This window comes from Galleria mellonella, unplaced genomic scaffold (genome assembly GCF_026898425.1).
Source record: "Galleria mellonella isolate WM207_F2 unplaced genomic scaffold, CSIRO_AGI_GalMel_v1 utg1217, whole genome shotgun sequence".
NCBI classification, from domain to species: domain Eukaryota; kingdom Metazoa; phylum Arthropoda; class Insecta; order Lepidoptera; family Pyralidae; genus Galleria; species Galleria mellonella.
Genome location: NW_026441984.1, coordinates 13,919 through 31,101, shown reverse-complemented (window position 1 = coordinate 31,101; position 17,183 = coordinate 13,919). Strand labels below are relative to the sequence as shown.

General features: G+C 37.2%; 1 protein-coding gene across 1 annotated transcript; it reads right to left on the bottom strand.

Annotated features, from left to right (window-relative positions):
* Positions 1-9,933: 9,933 nt before the first annotated feature.
* LOC128201816 (uncharacterized) lies at positions 9,934-16,723 on the bottom strand. The gene is made up of 3 exons (XM_052899911.1): positions 16,285-16,723; positions 13,029-15,549; positions 9,934-10,018 (listed from the first exon to the last, which is right to left on the bottom strand). The coding sequence occupies exons 1-3, from the start codon at positions 16,721-16,723 to the stop codon at positions 9,934-9,936; spliced, it is 3,045 nt and encodes a 1,014-aa protein (XP_052755871.1).
* Between the last annotated feature and the right edge of the window lie 460 nt (positions 16,724-17,183).

Here is a 17,183-nt window from a genome sequence, read left to right as displayed (position 1 = left end):
CCCTATTACATATAGTTTTATAATAAAAAAATAGATTTACTAATTGGTTTCTATATAATAAATTACAGTTATTTTAGTGTGGGCTACCCTAGAACCCCTGTGTAGAAGTAACTTGTATGCCAGATAGTGTATGGTTCCAAGGTTAAGAATATTTATTTATTTACACATAATGTAATAATTTTTTTATCAGCTTAGAATGGCCTGTTTCGCCCATGATACCCTCATGCGTTGCCATCCCTGAGGACTCAGGTGTTATTCCTCTGTACCCTGTAAATTCACTGCCATATCCCACCCTTCAAACTGAAACACAGCCATGCAAACACAACTGCTTTACGATTGAAACACGAATGGGACAGAGGTATCCGAGCAATCGACTTTTGTACAAAATCTCCCTCTGGTAAATACTTTAAGATGTAAAATGTATAACGGCCAATGCAGTCACTCGTTTCCATTACTGTACAAACGAAGCTGTAATCCAGAACAACGGCGTAGCACTTTGCGCAATGAACTGCGAAGCTCGAGCAATGCCGGGGACAGCTGGCGCTGTCACAACAAATGCGGTAAAAAATCAGAATTAACTGCAAATGAAAGAGAAAGAACTAAACAAGGACAGAGACAGAAAGGGATCTATATCTTTTATACCAGTTTTTATGTTCATATCTGTTATTTTATGACTTGAAATCAGTTAAAAATAATCATCTAGCATTCTTTTTTTACGCAATAGGACTTACTATATACTGCATCTTTTTTATTTTATAACCCACAGAATATTTAAGCCATAATAGAAGAAAAAAAAATAGTATAAGAAATGCTTCCCTTATCTGTTACAAATAATTTATTTACCACCTAGCATCTAATCTATGGAGGCCATAAAATGACTCCAGACGGTAATACTCAATTAGTCCAATGGAAAAGTTTTCTACCACCATAGAGACAGTTACCGACACCTAAACTGTTATCTGTCAATCGTATTATGTTTTATTGAATAATAAATTGTCATCCATAACACTAATATCCAAATAGATTAGTTGAGTACTAGATTAGATTAGCCGTCCACTGGAGTTTACAGTCATTTGAAGTAATCAATGAAAACTTAATGAATGTATTGATTTATCATTTATTGGAACTTGTTATTAAAATAAATTAATATTTGTTTGTTACATAGATAAGTGTATGATTTCGTCTATAGATGATAAAATCATTTCAATCAATTCCAAATAGCGTCCTTGTACATATTTCCTAATTACTTTTTACCGAAATTAATAATTAAAGTAGTATCAAATAACATTCTATCTCTTCTATTTAAGAGCTGCGCTCTTGTCGGTGGAGCTCTTGCCACTTACTACGATTTTCAGCGAGTCTCTTCACCTCTTGGTACGACACGACACCAACTCCTTCCTTGGTCTGCCTGATGTAACTATGCCTCGGTCTCCCTCTTCTCCTCCTCCTTTCTATCTTACCTTCTATTATAATGTTCATAAATACGCCGTGTCGTATCAAGTGTTCCAATAATTTTTGCCTTCTGTCCTCAATAGTTCTTATAATTTGTCTCTTTTCCTTAACCCTAAGAACATTACTGAATCTAAATAGTAATCATTTATACGCCCACTTTTTTTTTTAAATTTTCAAGGAAAAAAGTTAGTTGTGTTTGTGCTTGTTTGTTTTAATTTAATGATGATTTTTTATTTTTTTTATTTTTTATACTAATCGACGATACATATATATAATGTAAAAATTTAATTATGTAGTTTATATAAGATTTATTAATGTGATTGCTGTGCCCTTTCAGGGTTCATGTTTGATGCTATACTTTTAGTAAATTAAGACCAATTTTGTTACAACATGTAATAGCAATAAATAAATGAATAAATGAATAAATGACTAAATGAATAAATAAACCTCAATAATTAATTTAATTTATTTGAATATTTGTCCCTATGATTCTAGAACAGCTCCTAAGCTGTTTCACTTGATTTTGATTCGAGACATCCTGTCTACAGAAATTGGTAAATACTGAATAATTTAATAATAAGCAACGACAATTTTACCTTTAAAATTTATAGTTAGCTCTGACAGACTTTGATGAATGAATAATTTAATAAGTTCGTTTATATTTACTTTATATAATCTCTTGCGTAGGCGTTTGAATATTTACTGACGACCTTGTTTACGCAGCTGTGGGGATGGAAGCCTCAATCTAGCAGCTCTAGACACCAGGAGGCGTCACCCTCATACGGTCAATAAAAACTAGCAACAGTAACACCGCACAACCAGAACATACGAATGTAAATAAATAATGAGCGACATCGCTTAGTTGCCATGAGGTACAGCGGTGACCTTCCCTTGAGCTAGCACCGTAACTTTAGTAATAAACTCGTGATATGCTATACTGACCTTTATTTTACGTGGATCTGCGACTACGTGGAATGGGTGGGATAGATTTAGTCACGACCGCATACAGTTACTCCTATATTCGCCATGTCACGTTTTTCCGTGGTTTTATTCAATTTTTCTCCACTTTGCCTTACTTAACAAGATTTTTATAGTATTACATAATATATTGTATACATATTAATATCACTAATATACATGATATATTATATTTAAATAATATATTAGTAAATCACGTCCTCGATTCTAAACCAATCTTTATAATTCATTTACAATAAATAGAATACAATTCTGTAAGTTTGATTCCATATAAATTGAATCTGCCTTTTTTGGCTACTAACAAATAGTACTTACTACGGATCAGCAATCAAATTTGGTTGTAAACGTGATACCACGTTTTATGATTGTGCAGCGCCAATTCAAATCTATAAAAGTCTATTGAGCACAAAGAAAACTAATTCTTGCAATAAAAACATTTGTTGAGTATTTAAAAATAAAAATAAATACTAATTCTGATGTTTTAAACTGAATTTACTTGAGAAACACCTCGTTGTTCATCTATACATATGTTTTATTATGATATTAATTCATTATTCTAAATTACCAATTCCTCTTCAACAGATCTGTATACGGCTGCAAATAAATATTTATTGCATTGTTTAATACTTTAAATATGTTGGAAAGCAGTTTGTTTATTTTATTTGGGTCAAATGAAAGCTGTGTATGTTCTCGTATCAACAAATAAATAATCCTTACATCCCTAATAACACACAGCTCAGATAGTTTAGGACATCTTGCTGTTATCTACTTGCAAACTTGAAATACATCATATGTACTTTTACTGCAATGTAACCAGAGGGAGACTTTGTACAAAAGTACAGTACAGTAAAGTCGATTGCTTGGGTACCTCTGTCCCATTCGTGTTTCAACCGTAAAGCAGTTGTGTTTGCATGGCTGTGTTTCGATTTGAAGGGTGGGATATGGCGTGAATTTACAGGGTACAGAGGAATAACACCTGAGTCCTCAGGAATGGCAACGCATGGGGGCGAAACAGTATACTCTGTTATGTCCATGGTACTGCTCATGTCTATAGGCGACTGTTACCACTTTTCATCAGATGGGCCGTCAGCCTGTTTGCCATTCTAAGTTGTATAAAAAAAAAATGTAAAATGATATTAAAAATACTATATCGTATACTAGGTGTGAAAGTTGTAGCATCTTTCTTTTATATATTAATATTGTTTGTTAATATTTATTGCAACTAAATAGTACCTATAGTTCTCCATTACTCCATACTCTCATCAATCAAGTCTTTATTCGTCACAAAAATAATTAATTTTGTAATACACTACATAAGTAGATATATATATAGCGGCGCACCCGCCGGTAGCCTCGCGCTGTTGGCTCGTTGCTAAGCAACGGATACCCCGGTAGCGGTTGGGCAACGGGAGGCCGGCGGCAGTTGGTCGTTGAACACCGCACGCAGCGCAATAATCTTATTTTAATTATGTTTATAACGATCCAACAATTGGCTTCCCAACTCGGGCAATAACAGTGATTATTCGTAACGAACTCACGTCGACAAAATACTTATCGTACATGTTCGTGTCTATAAGGTCTTTGTCTTACAGCGGTTTTGAAAAGTGAACTGTTACCAAGTGCGTAGTGCGTATTGTTTTATAGTGAAACTGTTTATAAATCATATTGTTGACAATGCCGCGTAATAATGCCCGTCGTAAAAGTCAGATTAGTGACAGTGAAGAAGTGGCAGACGTTTCCTTCTCCAGTGAGAACCAGTTCGCGTCACTATTGACCGCTTTCGCAAAGGTTCAAGCGGAGTCCAATAGTCAACTCGTAGCAGCTATCCTAGCAGCACAGTCAGGCGGCGCTGCTGGTTCCGTTTCGCCACCACCTTCACCACACACATCACCTGCGACATTGGGTAACTTCGCCAATTGCACGGCCCGGTTCCGCGGCGACACTGACGCCGACCCTGCGGTCTTGGAGGCATTCATCGATAATATCGAAATTTATAAAGAGTGTATGAGTATACCTGACACTATAGCACTAAAGGGCTTGCCGATGCTCCTAGAGGGAGATGCTGCCGTGTGGTTTAGAGGTATTCGAACCTCAGTAACTTCGTGGGAAGAAGCTATGAGTCGCTTGCGTGCTATGTATGGTACGCCGCGGCCACCACACAAAGTGTTCCGTGACATATTTAAGTCCGAGCAAGATGCTGATCGCACAGAAGTGTTCGTGGCCCGCCTGCGCGCCCTTCTCACTACGTTACCTTATGTATTAGAAGAACGAGTACAGCTAGACTTTATATATGGGTTACTAAACAGATCTATAAGGAAAAGAGTTACGAGAGAGAGTGTAACTACGATAGAAGAACTTATATATAAAGCCCGTAATGTCGAAGAAGCGTTAAGTGAAGCAAATAAACTGTCGTCGTGCATTGCGCGCCAACAGCACGCGCCATAACGCCTGTGCGCGAGCAGCGCGCACCGCCGCACGCAGCGCGCGCGCCGCCCGGTGCGCGTCCACGCGCCGAAGCGCAGCGTTCCGCCCCTACGGCGCCGGCCCCGCAGCCGGATAGTGCCGACTTCGCGCCTTCTACGTCCAGTGCTCCGGTAGTAAGTTCTACCAAACGAGGTAAATTTTGTGTCTACTGTCGTAAATCAGGACATGATAGAAGTGCTTGTGATAAGAAAAAAAGTGATTTAAAGTGTTACGGTTGCGGTACCAAAGGTACCATTAGATCCAATTGTGACAACTGTAAGTCTAAAACATTTTACTCTCTTTCTGAATGTAATAGTCTAAGTAGTAATTGTAATGTAGGTAACTTTAAATCGTGTGACTGTCGTCAAGCGTCAAAGAATGAAAATTTGTGTTTAGATAGATGTCACACTCAGAGGTCAAAGAATATAAAACTGTCTCTGAGAGACACTTTTCATAATAGTACCCAATGTTGTAGTAATAAGTTGTGTGATTGTAACTATATGTCAGAGAATATAAATGTGTCTCCGAGAGACAATGTTAATGTAGGTAGCAATGTTAAAACTGATAATTTATGTAATCAATGTTTAAATGTATCGCGAGCGGATTTTTGCGTTTCACCGTTGTTTTTTATGCGGAATGACGACTCAACGCGCCGACCTCTATTAAATATTGAGGTATATGGGTTTCGTGGTACGGGTTTAATAGATACCGGTGCTAAATGTTGTGTTGCTGGTAGCACTCTTTATTTTTTACTTCAACAACAACAGCATCCCTTTCGAGAGGATTTGTTGACAGTTAAACTTGCTGATGGTTTAATTCGCGATGTAAATGTAAAGCTCGTGGATGTAAATGTTCAACTTGCAGGTATGCTAATACCTACCACTTTTGTTATTTTCCCCGACGCGAGTAATAATGAAACATTGTTAGGCATTGATTTTTTGCGTAAAGCCCGTATAGTCCTTAACTTACCTGAGAATTACTGGTTCACAGCTGATCGCCCCGAGGTCATTCACCCCTTGTGTTTTGAGTCATGTGGTGACGTAATTGGATGTGCAGCCACAAATGTTTTGCGGCCAGATGAGGGTTCCATGCTATCTCCACCAGAGAAGATTAGACTCAGTGAGCTACTCCAAGAATATGAAGACATCTTTGGAGAAGGGGGAGGGCCTACGCCTTTTGCGGAGCATTGTATAGAGACTGGGGAGCATGCGCCTATTGCTGTACCTCCGTACCGACTTACACCCGAGGGAGTATCACCAGATCCAGACAAGGTCGCTGCCATCTTGGAGATGAAGGAGCCACGTAACTTGAAGCACCTGAAAAGTTTCCTACAAACTGCTTCTTGGTTTAGGAAATTTGTTCCGAACTTTTCTAAAGTCGCGCAGCCGTTGACATTGCTGACAAAGAAGACCCAGCCATGGATATGGGAGGAAAACCAAGCCGCTGCGTTCACGGAACTTAAGAAATTACTTACGTCCGCTCCGATACTTACGCAGCCAGACTACAGTCTTCCTTTTGTTCTCAGGACCGACGCTAGCAATTATGCCTTGGGGGCTGTTCTACTCCAGGGGGAGTCTCAACACGAAGAGCGTCCTATTGAGTACGCCAGTCGTCTTCTAACTCACGCCGAACGAAACTACTCGACAACCGAGCGAGAGGCACTCGCTGTTGTTTGGGCCGTTGAGAAGTTCCGCGGTTATATTGATGGACATCCGGTGCACGTCGCTAGCGATCATCAGCCACTCAAATGGCTGCTCACTCTCAAGTCGCCCACGGGTAGACTGGTCCGCTGGGCTATGAAGCTGCAATCCTTTGACCTCAAAGTAGATTACACTCCGGGTAAGGCTAACCTTATTGCAGATACCCTCAGCCGACCGCCATGTGACGAAGTTGCTCGTGACATCTGTGAGGTGTGTACCGTTGTAGTGGAAATTCCGCGCTGGGATGCTGCTACGCTCCGTGACGACCAACTTGCTGATCCTGAAGTGGCGAAGATAGTCTTGGACCTGGAAGGAAAAGAAGAAGTATCGATTAAAAGATGGACAGAAAGAGGGTATCATATGTCAAAAGGAATACTTTACCGTTATGCTGATCCGGCGACAGAAGAACCACAGCTTGTTATACCTGAAAAGTTAAGAGAACAGGTTATGAAAGAGTATCACGATGCTGCTACTGCAGGTCACGGTGGAGTAGAGAAGACACTGCAACGCATTTCGCAAAGATTTTATTTCCCTGGAATGAGACGGTTTGTGGAAGATTATTTAAAAACTTGCATTAAATGCCAAAGGTATAAGCCCTCCAACTGTAAACCAGCCGGACTTATTCAAACGCCCGTACCTGCACAAAGATTTGAAATCATAGCCGTCGATCTTTTCGGACCACTAACAAAAGGACCTAATGGTGAGAGGTGGATCCTTATCATTGAAGATACGGCCAGTAAGTGGGTGGAAATATTCCCACTCGTAGAAGCGACATCCGAAGCTTGTGCCAAAATATTTGTTGAGGAAATCTTCTTACGTTATGGTGTGCCTCGTCGGGTTGTTTCAGATAATGGTGTCCAGTTCGTTGCAGACGTTATGCAACAGACTATGTTTGTTCTAGGAGTGAAGCAGAATCTCATCCCGTTTTATCATCCAGAGGCGAACCCCGTCGAGAGGAAGAATCGCGAGTTAAAAATACAACTCGCCATTCTAGTCGAGAAAGAACATGGACAGTGGCCATCCGCGCTACCTGCAATACGTTTTGCATTAAATACTGCGTCGTCTAAAAGTACCGGATACACGCCGTCATTTTTAACGTTTGGCAGAGAGTTACGCTCACCTTTTTCCGCTCGGAGTGATCTTCGAGCCATCGTCGAAGCTGAAAATTATGTGCCGCAGATAACACCGTACCTTTTGAAGCTGAATGATGTTTTAAGGACAGCTAAAGAGACCTGCGAAAAAGAACAAGATGTTGGTAAGATATCAAAAGATAAAACACGACGAGAGGCTGAGGTATTTGAGCCTGGTGATCTCGTACTTCTGAAGACTCACACGTTGAGTAACGCTAGCAAGGGTATCAGCTCCAAGTTTAACCCAAGGCGTGATGGACCTTATCAAATCTCAAAGAAAGTAAGTCCCACTACCTACTTACTTGAACATTGTAAGGAACCTTTTGATTTTGTAGGAAAGTATCACGTCTCTGATTTTCGGCGTTATCATTCGCGGTCCGAGGGTGATCCTGTGGAGCCAGTGGTACCAAAAAGAGGGCGTGGCCGTCCGCGTAAGATCAATGCTTTATTTTTTTAATATCTTGTGTATCCTTAAACTAAACTGTTGTAGTGTTGATTTTTCTTGATTTTGTTTGACCTATTGTGAGGACACTGCTTAGGTCAAAAGGGGGAGTATGTAATACACTACATAAGTAGATATATATATAGCGGCGCACCCGCCGGTAGCCTCGCGCTGTTGGCTCGTTGCTAAGCAACGGATACCCCGGTAGCGGTTGGGCAACGGGAGGCCGGCGGCAGTTGGTCGTTGAACACCGCACGCAGCGCAATAATCTTATTTTAATTATGTTTATAACGATCCAACAATTTCTATTAATTTCTTGAAATCCAAAATATTATCTCTCAGAACAATGCACTAATGAAATCTTGGAACGGAATGCGCTCAATAAAAAAGTTTCAATCACGTTACATGAGAAAACTTCAAAGCCGCAGAAACGAATTGAAACACCCACGTTTATGTCTAAAGCTTTCGAACAGTTTAGTTCAGTTCAAACTTATTTCTATTTCTTTTAAACAACAATCCACTGAGTTCAAGTGGATAATGTGAAATTAAATGTGAGATTAAAAATGTTGACATTGCAACAAACATTCATTTCTTTTCGGTTGTTCGTTTTCATGGACATTTATTGACTCTGTGTTAGCTCAGGATGGTGTGGGGGTCACGAGTCATGCTATAATAAAAAGAAAATTCGATTAAAAAAATGTCCATTTAAAAACAAAACTTCTAGTATTAGACAAAACATATAAGAGATAAATATTAAACTGAAAAATATCTAAAATCCTTATTAATAATGCTCATTCGAGTAATATGTACTAATAAATTATAATATATTAATTGAATTACAATTGTGATTAAAAAATGTAGAAAAAGGGAATAGATAACATTCAAATAAAATATAAATATATATTTACACATTCGATTCGATTTTTTCATTCAATTGCATTACATTCATAGTTCCGATCATATGACTGACTCTATCACCTATTTACATGTCATTACAAATAACCATGTACACATCAGCTGCTAAATGCCCACTGTTGCATAAAGACCGTATGTAATCCCACATAAAAGGAGTTTTGTCAGTAGTTACCACGCTTGGCTGGCAGAGTGGCAACCGCAATTAAACTTTTGGTGATGTTTTAATAGGGTCGCCGCTGTCCATCCCTCGCCCATAATTTTTTTTATTTAGCCCGAAAACCTTATTCCGAGTTGGCAACACTGGCACTCAGCAGTTAGCTGGTCGTAAACAGTTACGTTTAATGGCGCACGTAGCCCGTAACGAGCGCTAATAAACTACGTCACTGCAATAGTTTAACTGGCTCCTAATAGTTCGTACCTATTATTATTTGTTGCTACCATAAGTGGCATGGAAATGGTACGCTCGTATCTACAATTTCTATGATTGCTGATAACGATACGAGTGTAACAATTACGTGAAATTGATAATTGGTCTTGTCTATAGTCATTTACAAATTTTCTACGTAAATGCAAAAACAATAATGAATCTACAAAAATGTTGATAAAAACGAGATATTTCATGAATTTAAAATATTTTTTTTTATTTCACAACGCAAAAACCTGCCTGTATTTTGCTTCGCATCAAGCAGGATTTTACTCAAAAAAGAAACATTAAAAATATTTTCCAAGCTCTCTAATTAAAATGTATCAAGTCATTTAGATTCATTGCAACAAACATCCGGATATTCATACGTATACACGCTAAAACCATTTTTCATGTTTATTTAGCAGCTCGTTATTGTTGCTTAATTATTTAAGACCTCATTATTATATCCGTTAAGCCTACAAACAACGCGTCGTACAACGTCGTACTACGTACAACCCCCGCGTCCTTTGTACTGCATCACATAACGCACTTTTTGCAAAACATCAGGCAAGCTTTGCTTCGTTTGCAATTAGTTGCCGCTATGTGTCATATACCGATGGGGAAGAATAGTTTTTGAGTGGCGACCACGTACGGGTAATCGCAGTGTAGGACGCCCCCCACTAGATGGAGTGACGACTTAAAATGCATTGCAGGGAGTCAGTGGATGCAGGTGGCTCAATACCATTTTTTATGGCAATCTATGGGGAGGCTTATGTCCAGCAGTGGACGGATAATGGCTGGAATGATGAAGATGATGGTGTGTCAAATAAAAATATCTTAATATATAAAAACCCGGTATCACGATGTTCGATCGCTAATATCCAAAATCGTTCTACCGATTTGAATGAAGTTTTATGCACATGTGTATTGCTCACTCCAACATTCAGATGTAGGATTACTATCCCGCTCAATGGAGCTGTTGTCGAAATCTTGTGCCCATGAGAAGTTCAGCCAGGTCATTAATTTGCGTTACATTTTTAATGTAATACTAATAAAACACTGAACAGGTTACCAGCACTATCTTTAGATCTCCAAATTCAGGAGAGCTAATACACGAGTACTAGCAAAGTGACAATCTATCTACAATATTATACACAGAAACAATGAAGACAAACGGATATATGCCATTTTTTTGATGGGTGAACACGAAATGGTAATCCCGCAGCACCAATGAGAGATGATTAGGTTAAAATGAAAAAAGGTCAGTTGGCCCATCATGACGAATTTATCAATAATTAACCATTTATTGATAAACACCGATGGTTTCAAGAGGGACTTGCGTGGAGTTCGACCTGTTAGGGTATATTGCTAGTAATATAACAGGACCACTATACCTCATTGCTAACAATCCCTTCTCTTCTATCATATGTAGTTTATAAATGCCAATACAAATGAAGTGTGAACGAATCTGTGTCCGCGGAGGGTGAAGCAGTTTGTTAAACCACTACACAACCAAAGTTATCATCTAATATTTCATCATTTGATACTTTAAATAGATTCTATACAACATTGAAGTGATAAAAGCTCCAATAGCGACTTCCGTCCTATTTCCAAGAAATAACAATTATCAAATAGTCTCAATTTGTTTCAATTAACATTCCTAAAAGCTTTTCATAGTACCGACCGTAGAATTAAGTAATAAATTAAAAATAACACCCCAAGCCACAAATAGATTCTCTTTATACATAACTAAGGCCATTTTGATTAAAAAACCTTAAAAAAAAACACACTGAAATTTGTCCATTAATTTGGATACTACAATAATACCGATAACTTCTCGTATTGTATTGGAAGGTAAAAATGAGCGTCACAGTGTATTCATCACATGAGCTATTAGCTTTTTCATTCCATTAGTTGCTATTAGCTCCATCTTATACGACGTGACGATTTTTTAAAGAGCATATTAGAAGGAGGGCAAATGAGAAAGGGGAAGACCGAATGGGAAAAGTAAAAGAAACACTAGGAGTCATGTCGTATAGGGAAGTCAAGGATATGGCCTGGGATAGAACTGGCTGGAAGAAGATGCATGAATTAGTTGCACCGACAAGAGGAAACTCTTAAATGAAAAGGAAAAGAAGAGCCATCAGCTGATTTGTCATTCCAAGTTGCTTAAAAAGAGGAAAGCTAAGATCCTCATAACTCACAATACGAGTACTGCTCCGCCGCTATCGAGTGCCTAATCTTTGGTCTTATGTACGTCGTGAGTAATATTTCAAAAGTACAAACAACATGGCCTGGCTTGCTTCCAAAACGACAAGAAAACTTAAGTTTTGTTTAGTATTGTACATTAAGCATGGCTGATATTAAGTGAATGGCATCATATTTCGTTATATAACAATGGGTATATGAGAAAAATATTTATCAATCTTAGTTGTTTTCTTATCTTTGTTAAATCGTCATCATAACAATCATTAATATTCCACTTTTGGACAAAACTGAGAATAGCTACCAGAGGGAGACTTTGTACAAAAGTCGTTTGCTTGGACACCTCTATCTCATTCGTGTTTCAACCGTGAAGCAGTTGTGTTTGCAAAGTTATATTTCGGTTTAAAGGGTGGGATATGACAGTGAATTTACAGGGTACAGAAAAAGAACACTTTAATCCTTAGGAATAGTAACGTATGAGAGGTATCATGGGCAAAACAGTATACATTGTTATGTCCATGGTACTATTCATGTGTATAAGCGACGGTTACCACTTTCCATCAGGTGGGCCGTCAGCTTGTTTGCCATTCTAAGTTGCATAAAAAAAGAATAGGGGTCTTCTCATAACATTGGCTCTCATTTCGATATTGGTCTGAAGCGTTGCAACATTTTTTTGTTCGGAGTTTACCTACTCTCTAACTGGTACATACTCGTACTTAGCTTCGTAAATATTTACTTATTTTTTTATTATTTAACTTTCACATAAGTTTTATTAAAAAATCTACATAATATAGATATACTAATACTAATGTTATAAATGTGAAAATGAGTTTTATTTTATTTATTTATTTATTTATTTATTAAATACAAAAAAAAATTACAACAGCGAGTACATTGGACCCCGCACTAGGAGAACCTGTATCGCGGGAGTCCATATGAGATTACCAAGACACGGTGGTTTACAAATATAAATTAAATTAAAATACTAAGCCAGTTTTACGAAAGCAACAAGTTAAAATGAAGTGCTTCGTGAAGACATGCGCATAAAACAGAAAATTATGTAAATACTCTAATATTACATAAATAAATACATACAATTAAATATACTAAAGACATACACTACTATATACGAATATCAATAAATGGTATATAATATTAATTCTGTGGCATCGTAATCAAGATTTTGTAAATATCCTTGTATCCTATGTTTAGCTTCCGCATTGTTAAGACCATCCAGTTTGCAGAGATTATTAAGTTTTTTATATATAAATGGGCACGAATAATAACTAAAGCGCTTTGCAAATGCAGTATTAATGCGAGGGATGATTATTTTGCGCCTTCTCTGGTCCGAAGGTTTTTGCGGGAGGAGAGGAGATTTGTGGTGCATCATTACTACTTTAAGTATATAAAGTTGACGCACTGTCAGAACAGCAGCCTCCTGATACAAAAGATAGGTGGGAAAACGAATTGGTTTCCTAAACATTACTTTTAATACAGATCTTTGTGCCCTTTCAAGTGCAATCATATATGATTTTGATGCACCGCCCCACACTGTGATGCAGTACATCAACAGTGATTGAGCTATGCTTTTGTATACAAGTAATAAAACATTCTTGCTCGCGCCGTTACGCAGAAGCTTCATAACGTGTATAAGTTTTCGTATACGTTTAGAAAGCACTTGTATATGAGAAGCAAAAGTCAACTTTTGATCCAAGATTAATCCCAAATATTTCACTTCATGAACCCTATCAAGGAAATCACAACTGCAGATTTTGTTATTATCACATGAATATTTATGGATAATCAAGGATAATGACGTTGGGGGACTAGAAGCTTTGGTGTTGTGAAAACAAACATATTTAGATTTTGCAGTGTTTAAAGTAAGTAGGTTTGCTCCCAACCAATTTGATACAATCTTCATGGCCGAGTTAGCTGCAGAAAAAACAGAAAACCAATTTTCTTGTGTGCAAATTATTGCAGTGTCATCAGCATAACAGATTACTTGGACGTTGTTGTCATCATCAAATAAATGGCAGAGGTCATTCATGTAAATAGAAAACAGTGTAGGCCCGAGGATACTTCCTTGTGGAATTCCAAAAGAAATATATGATGTATTACTTTTATGTTCATCTACGACTACGATTTGGTTTCTCCTTTCAAGATAACTAGAAAACCATCTAAGAGTCACGCCTCGTATTCCAATAACTTCGAGTTTCCGTAGTAGAATATAGTGAGAAACAGTATCAAATGCCTTGGAAAGATCGAGAAATATTCCAAGAGATTTCTGTCTATGATCAATAGCATCAGTTACAGTTTTTATAAGGAAATTAGCTGCTTCTTCAGTAGATCTTCCTTTACGAAAACCAAACTGGTTATGACTTATAACGTTTTGAGATTCCAAAAATTTTGTTAAGCGTAAATTTACAACCCTTTCTAGAATTTTGGAGAACACACTTAGGAGAGAAATTGGGCGATAGTTTGACGGATCAGTTTGCAGGCCATCCTTGTATATAGGTATTATAGCAGCAGATTTCCAACATTCTGGAAATTGCCCCGAGGACAGACTCAAATTTATTATATGTGTCAGGGGTTCAATTATAAAATTGCATGCTCTTCTTAGCATCTTAGTGCTTATACTATCCAAACCAGGAGCACTATTAAGGTTTAGTTGCCCTATTATTGTCCTGACTTCATAAGTATCCGTTGGTGTCATAAAAAAAGAACCTGCTGAACCTCTGACATTGCTAACTGCTCTAGCTAGATCCTGTTCCGATTTATTAATATCTTTTAATATTTTTGATGCTAGATTTTGCCCTATGCTAGAAAAATATTTGTTGCATTCAGAGAGAGACTCTACTGGGTTATTTTTTATATGAAGTAAATCAATACTGTTCTTCATTTGTATCTTCAGTTCACAGATATCTTTTATAGTTTTCCAAAGTTTTCTTGGATTATTTTTATTAGTTTCCAGATTTTTACCGTTATATTGAATCTTAAGTTTTTTAAGTAGGTCAGTGAGGAAATTCCTGTATCTTTTATAGGTTACCTGTATAATTAAATTATTTGGTTCTTTTTTTGCCTGTAAATGAAGAGCGTCACGATGTCTCATGCATTTTATCAACCCAGGAGTGACCCATTCATTAAGAGCGTATTTTGATCTGCTAACTTTCAATAATTTTGTATGCTTTACTGTCATTACATGTAGTTTCTTCATATATTTTTCAGCTGCATCCGTTGCATTACCAGAGCTCAAAACGTCTGACCAGTCTGTTTCGTTAAGATCACTTTCAAATGCCTCAAAATTTAACTTCCTAACCAATCGCTTACGCCTCGAAATCCTTGGAGTTTCCGAGATGCCAACCATAACCATTTCATGATCAGTTATGGATGTTTTACATACTGCACCAACTCCAGTTACCTTAGAACCAAGAAAAATGTGATCAAGACATGCAACACCTCTGGTAGGAACATTAATAGCTGGTTTTAAACCAAACGATGCTGTGAGACATAGGTATTTTGTTACATCATCTCCATTCTTCAGGATGTCAACATTCAGGTCTCCTATTAACATAACCTCTGAATCACGAGAGTTATTAACAATGTATGATTCTAAAGAATTACAGAAATTATCTATATTTCTGAAAGAGGGGGAGCGATAAATTCCAAGAACAGTGCGATGGTTTGGAAACGTCAAAGCTAGACAATCAGCATCCTCTATATCTGGTTCAAATACTTGTACTCTCCACTCTTCCTTAATATATACAACAACACCTCCAGCTTGATTATTGATATTTCTAGAATAAAAACTTGAGTAACCAGGGATGCTTCGTATTATAGAACATACACCTAAATGGCACTCTGTGAGAACAATAATGTCAAATTCAATGTCTAATCTTTTTAGAGCCACGTAGAAAGAATCAAAATTCCGTTGAATACTTCTTATATTAAAATTAAGAACTTTGAAGCCGTAATTATGCCGATAAATGTTCTTACATGATTCGAGATTGTGGAATAAGTGACATGGTACATTTAAGATTTCGTCAACTTCTGTTTCAATTCTTATGGTGGTTGTTTATTATGATTTATATAATATGAAGTAAAAAAACAGCATATAGTTTGTGTCACTTTACGTCCACTCATAAATGTTATTATACTGATGTCCGCACAATACGCATAACCAAAATATATTAGTGCATGTAAATATTGCAAATTACATAAAATAAAATAATTACAATAAACAGTAAAGCACATATCAACACAAAGCACATAATTATACATATCATCAAAAGTAATCATATTTCCAAGTAACAATAAAGTAAATATTTTTATAATACTTATTAACATATATATTATAACAAACATGCTATTAGTAAAAAATAATGAAAAGGATTTATTTACGCTATTAAGCATACAATGAATGATTACATTAATTATTCTCCGGAACGGCAAGTTTTTCTGCCATTTCAGCTTGTGATCGAATTTGTATTGCCGAACTGCCCTCCCGTTTTCGTATGAATACGTTGCCATTTTGAGTCCAACAGTATTTGTATCCAGCATTGCTTGCCCGACTTCGTGATTCGCGAAATAACTTACGTTTTTCGCTGGTTAAACGTTCATTAATAAAGATCTTCTGCACATCTGCTTTAATAGGCAAGTCCTGTGTCGTCAAGTTCTTTCGCGATTTTCCTGCTCTAAGAATTTCGTCGCGCTTCCCCCTTCTAACACACCTAATAACAATTGGTCTTGGCAATGATTTCCCTGTACCTGGAGCGCGCTTTAATCCAACTCTGGTCACCCAATCAACATCCGTTTCATTCAAAACAACTCCAATTTTCGTAGCAAGGACTGTTGCTATTTGCGACAAGTTTTCACTAGAAGTTTCGGGGATACCTACTAGTTCTATCTCATTGCGCAATGCGGCCTGTGCTTGATTACTAAGCTGATCTTGGAGCGTGTGTACCTGACATTGCAATGATGCCACTTCAGCCTCACGCTCCTCTAATAATTTTAAACGTTGATCAGTTCGTGTCATATGATTTTCTACTTCGGATAGCCTTTCACAGTTTGTTTGTTACCTTATATCGGCATCACCAATCGCTGTGAAATTTGATATACACTTACTAAATATATAGGTTGGAGACTGATATAGATTACTTTTTCGTTTTTGTCACGGGTAAAAGCTAATAATATTATAAAGGGAAAAGATTTTTTTGGTTTATTTGTTTGTAATGGATGTTTTTTATAAAAAAAAAACTTTTCATACCGATTTTAAATATCGTTCATCTATATAAGGTAACATTATCAGCGATTAAAATAAGCTGTATATTATTTTCGAAAATTCTATTTAGCTGTGCGAAGACGGAAAAAATCTCTAGTAATAGATATATGAAAAAATGAGAACGCATTTTCCCCGCCGGAAAGTTTGTTTTTTGCTGAATTTTTTCTCAAATATTACAACGTATTTAGCGGGTAGCATTTAAAACAAACATATT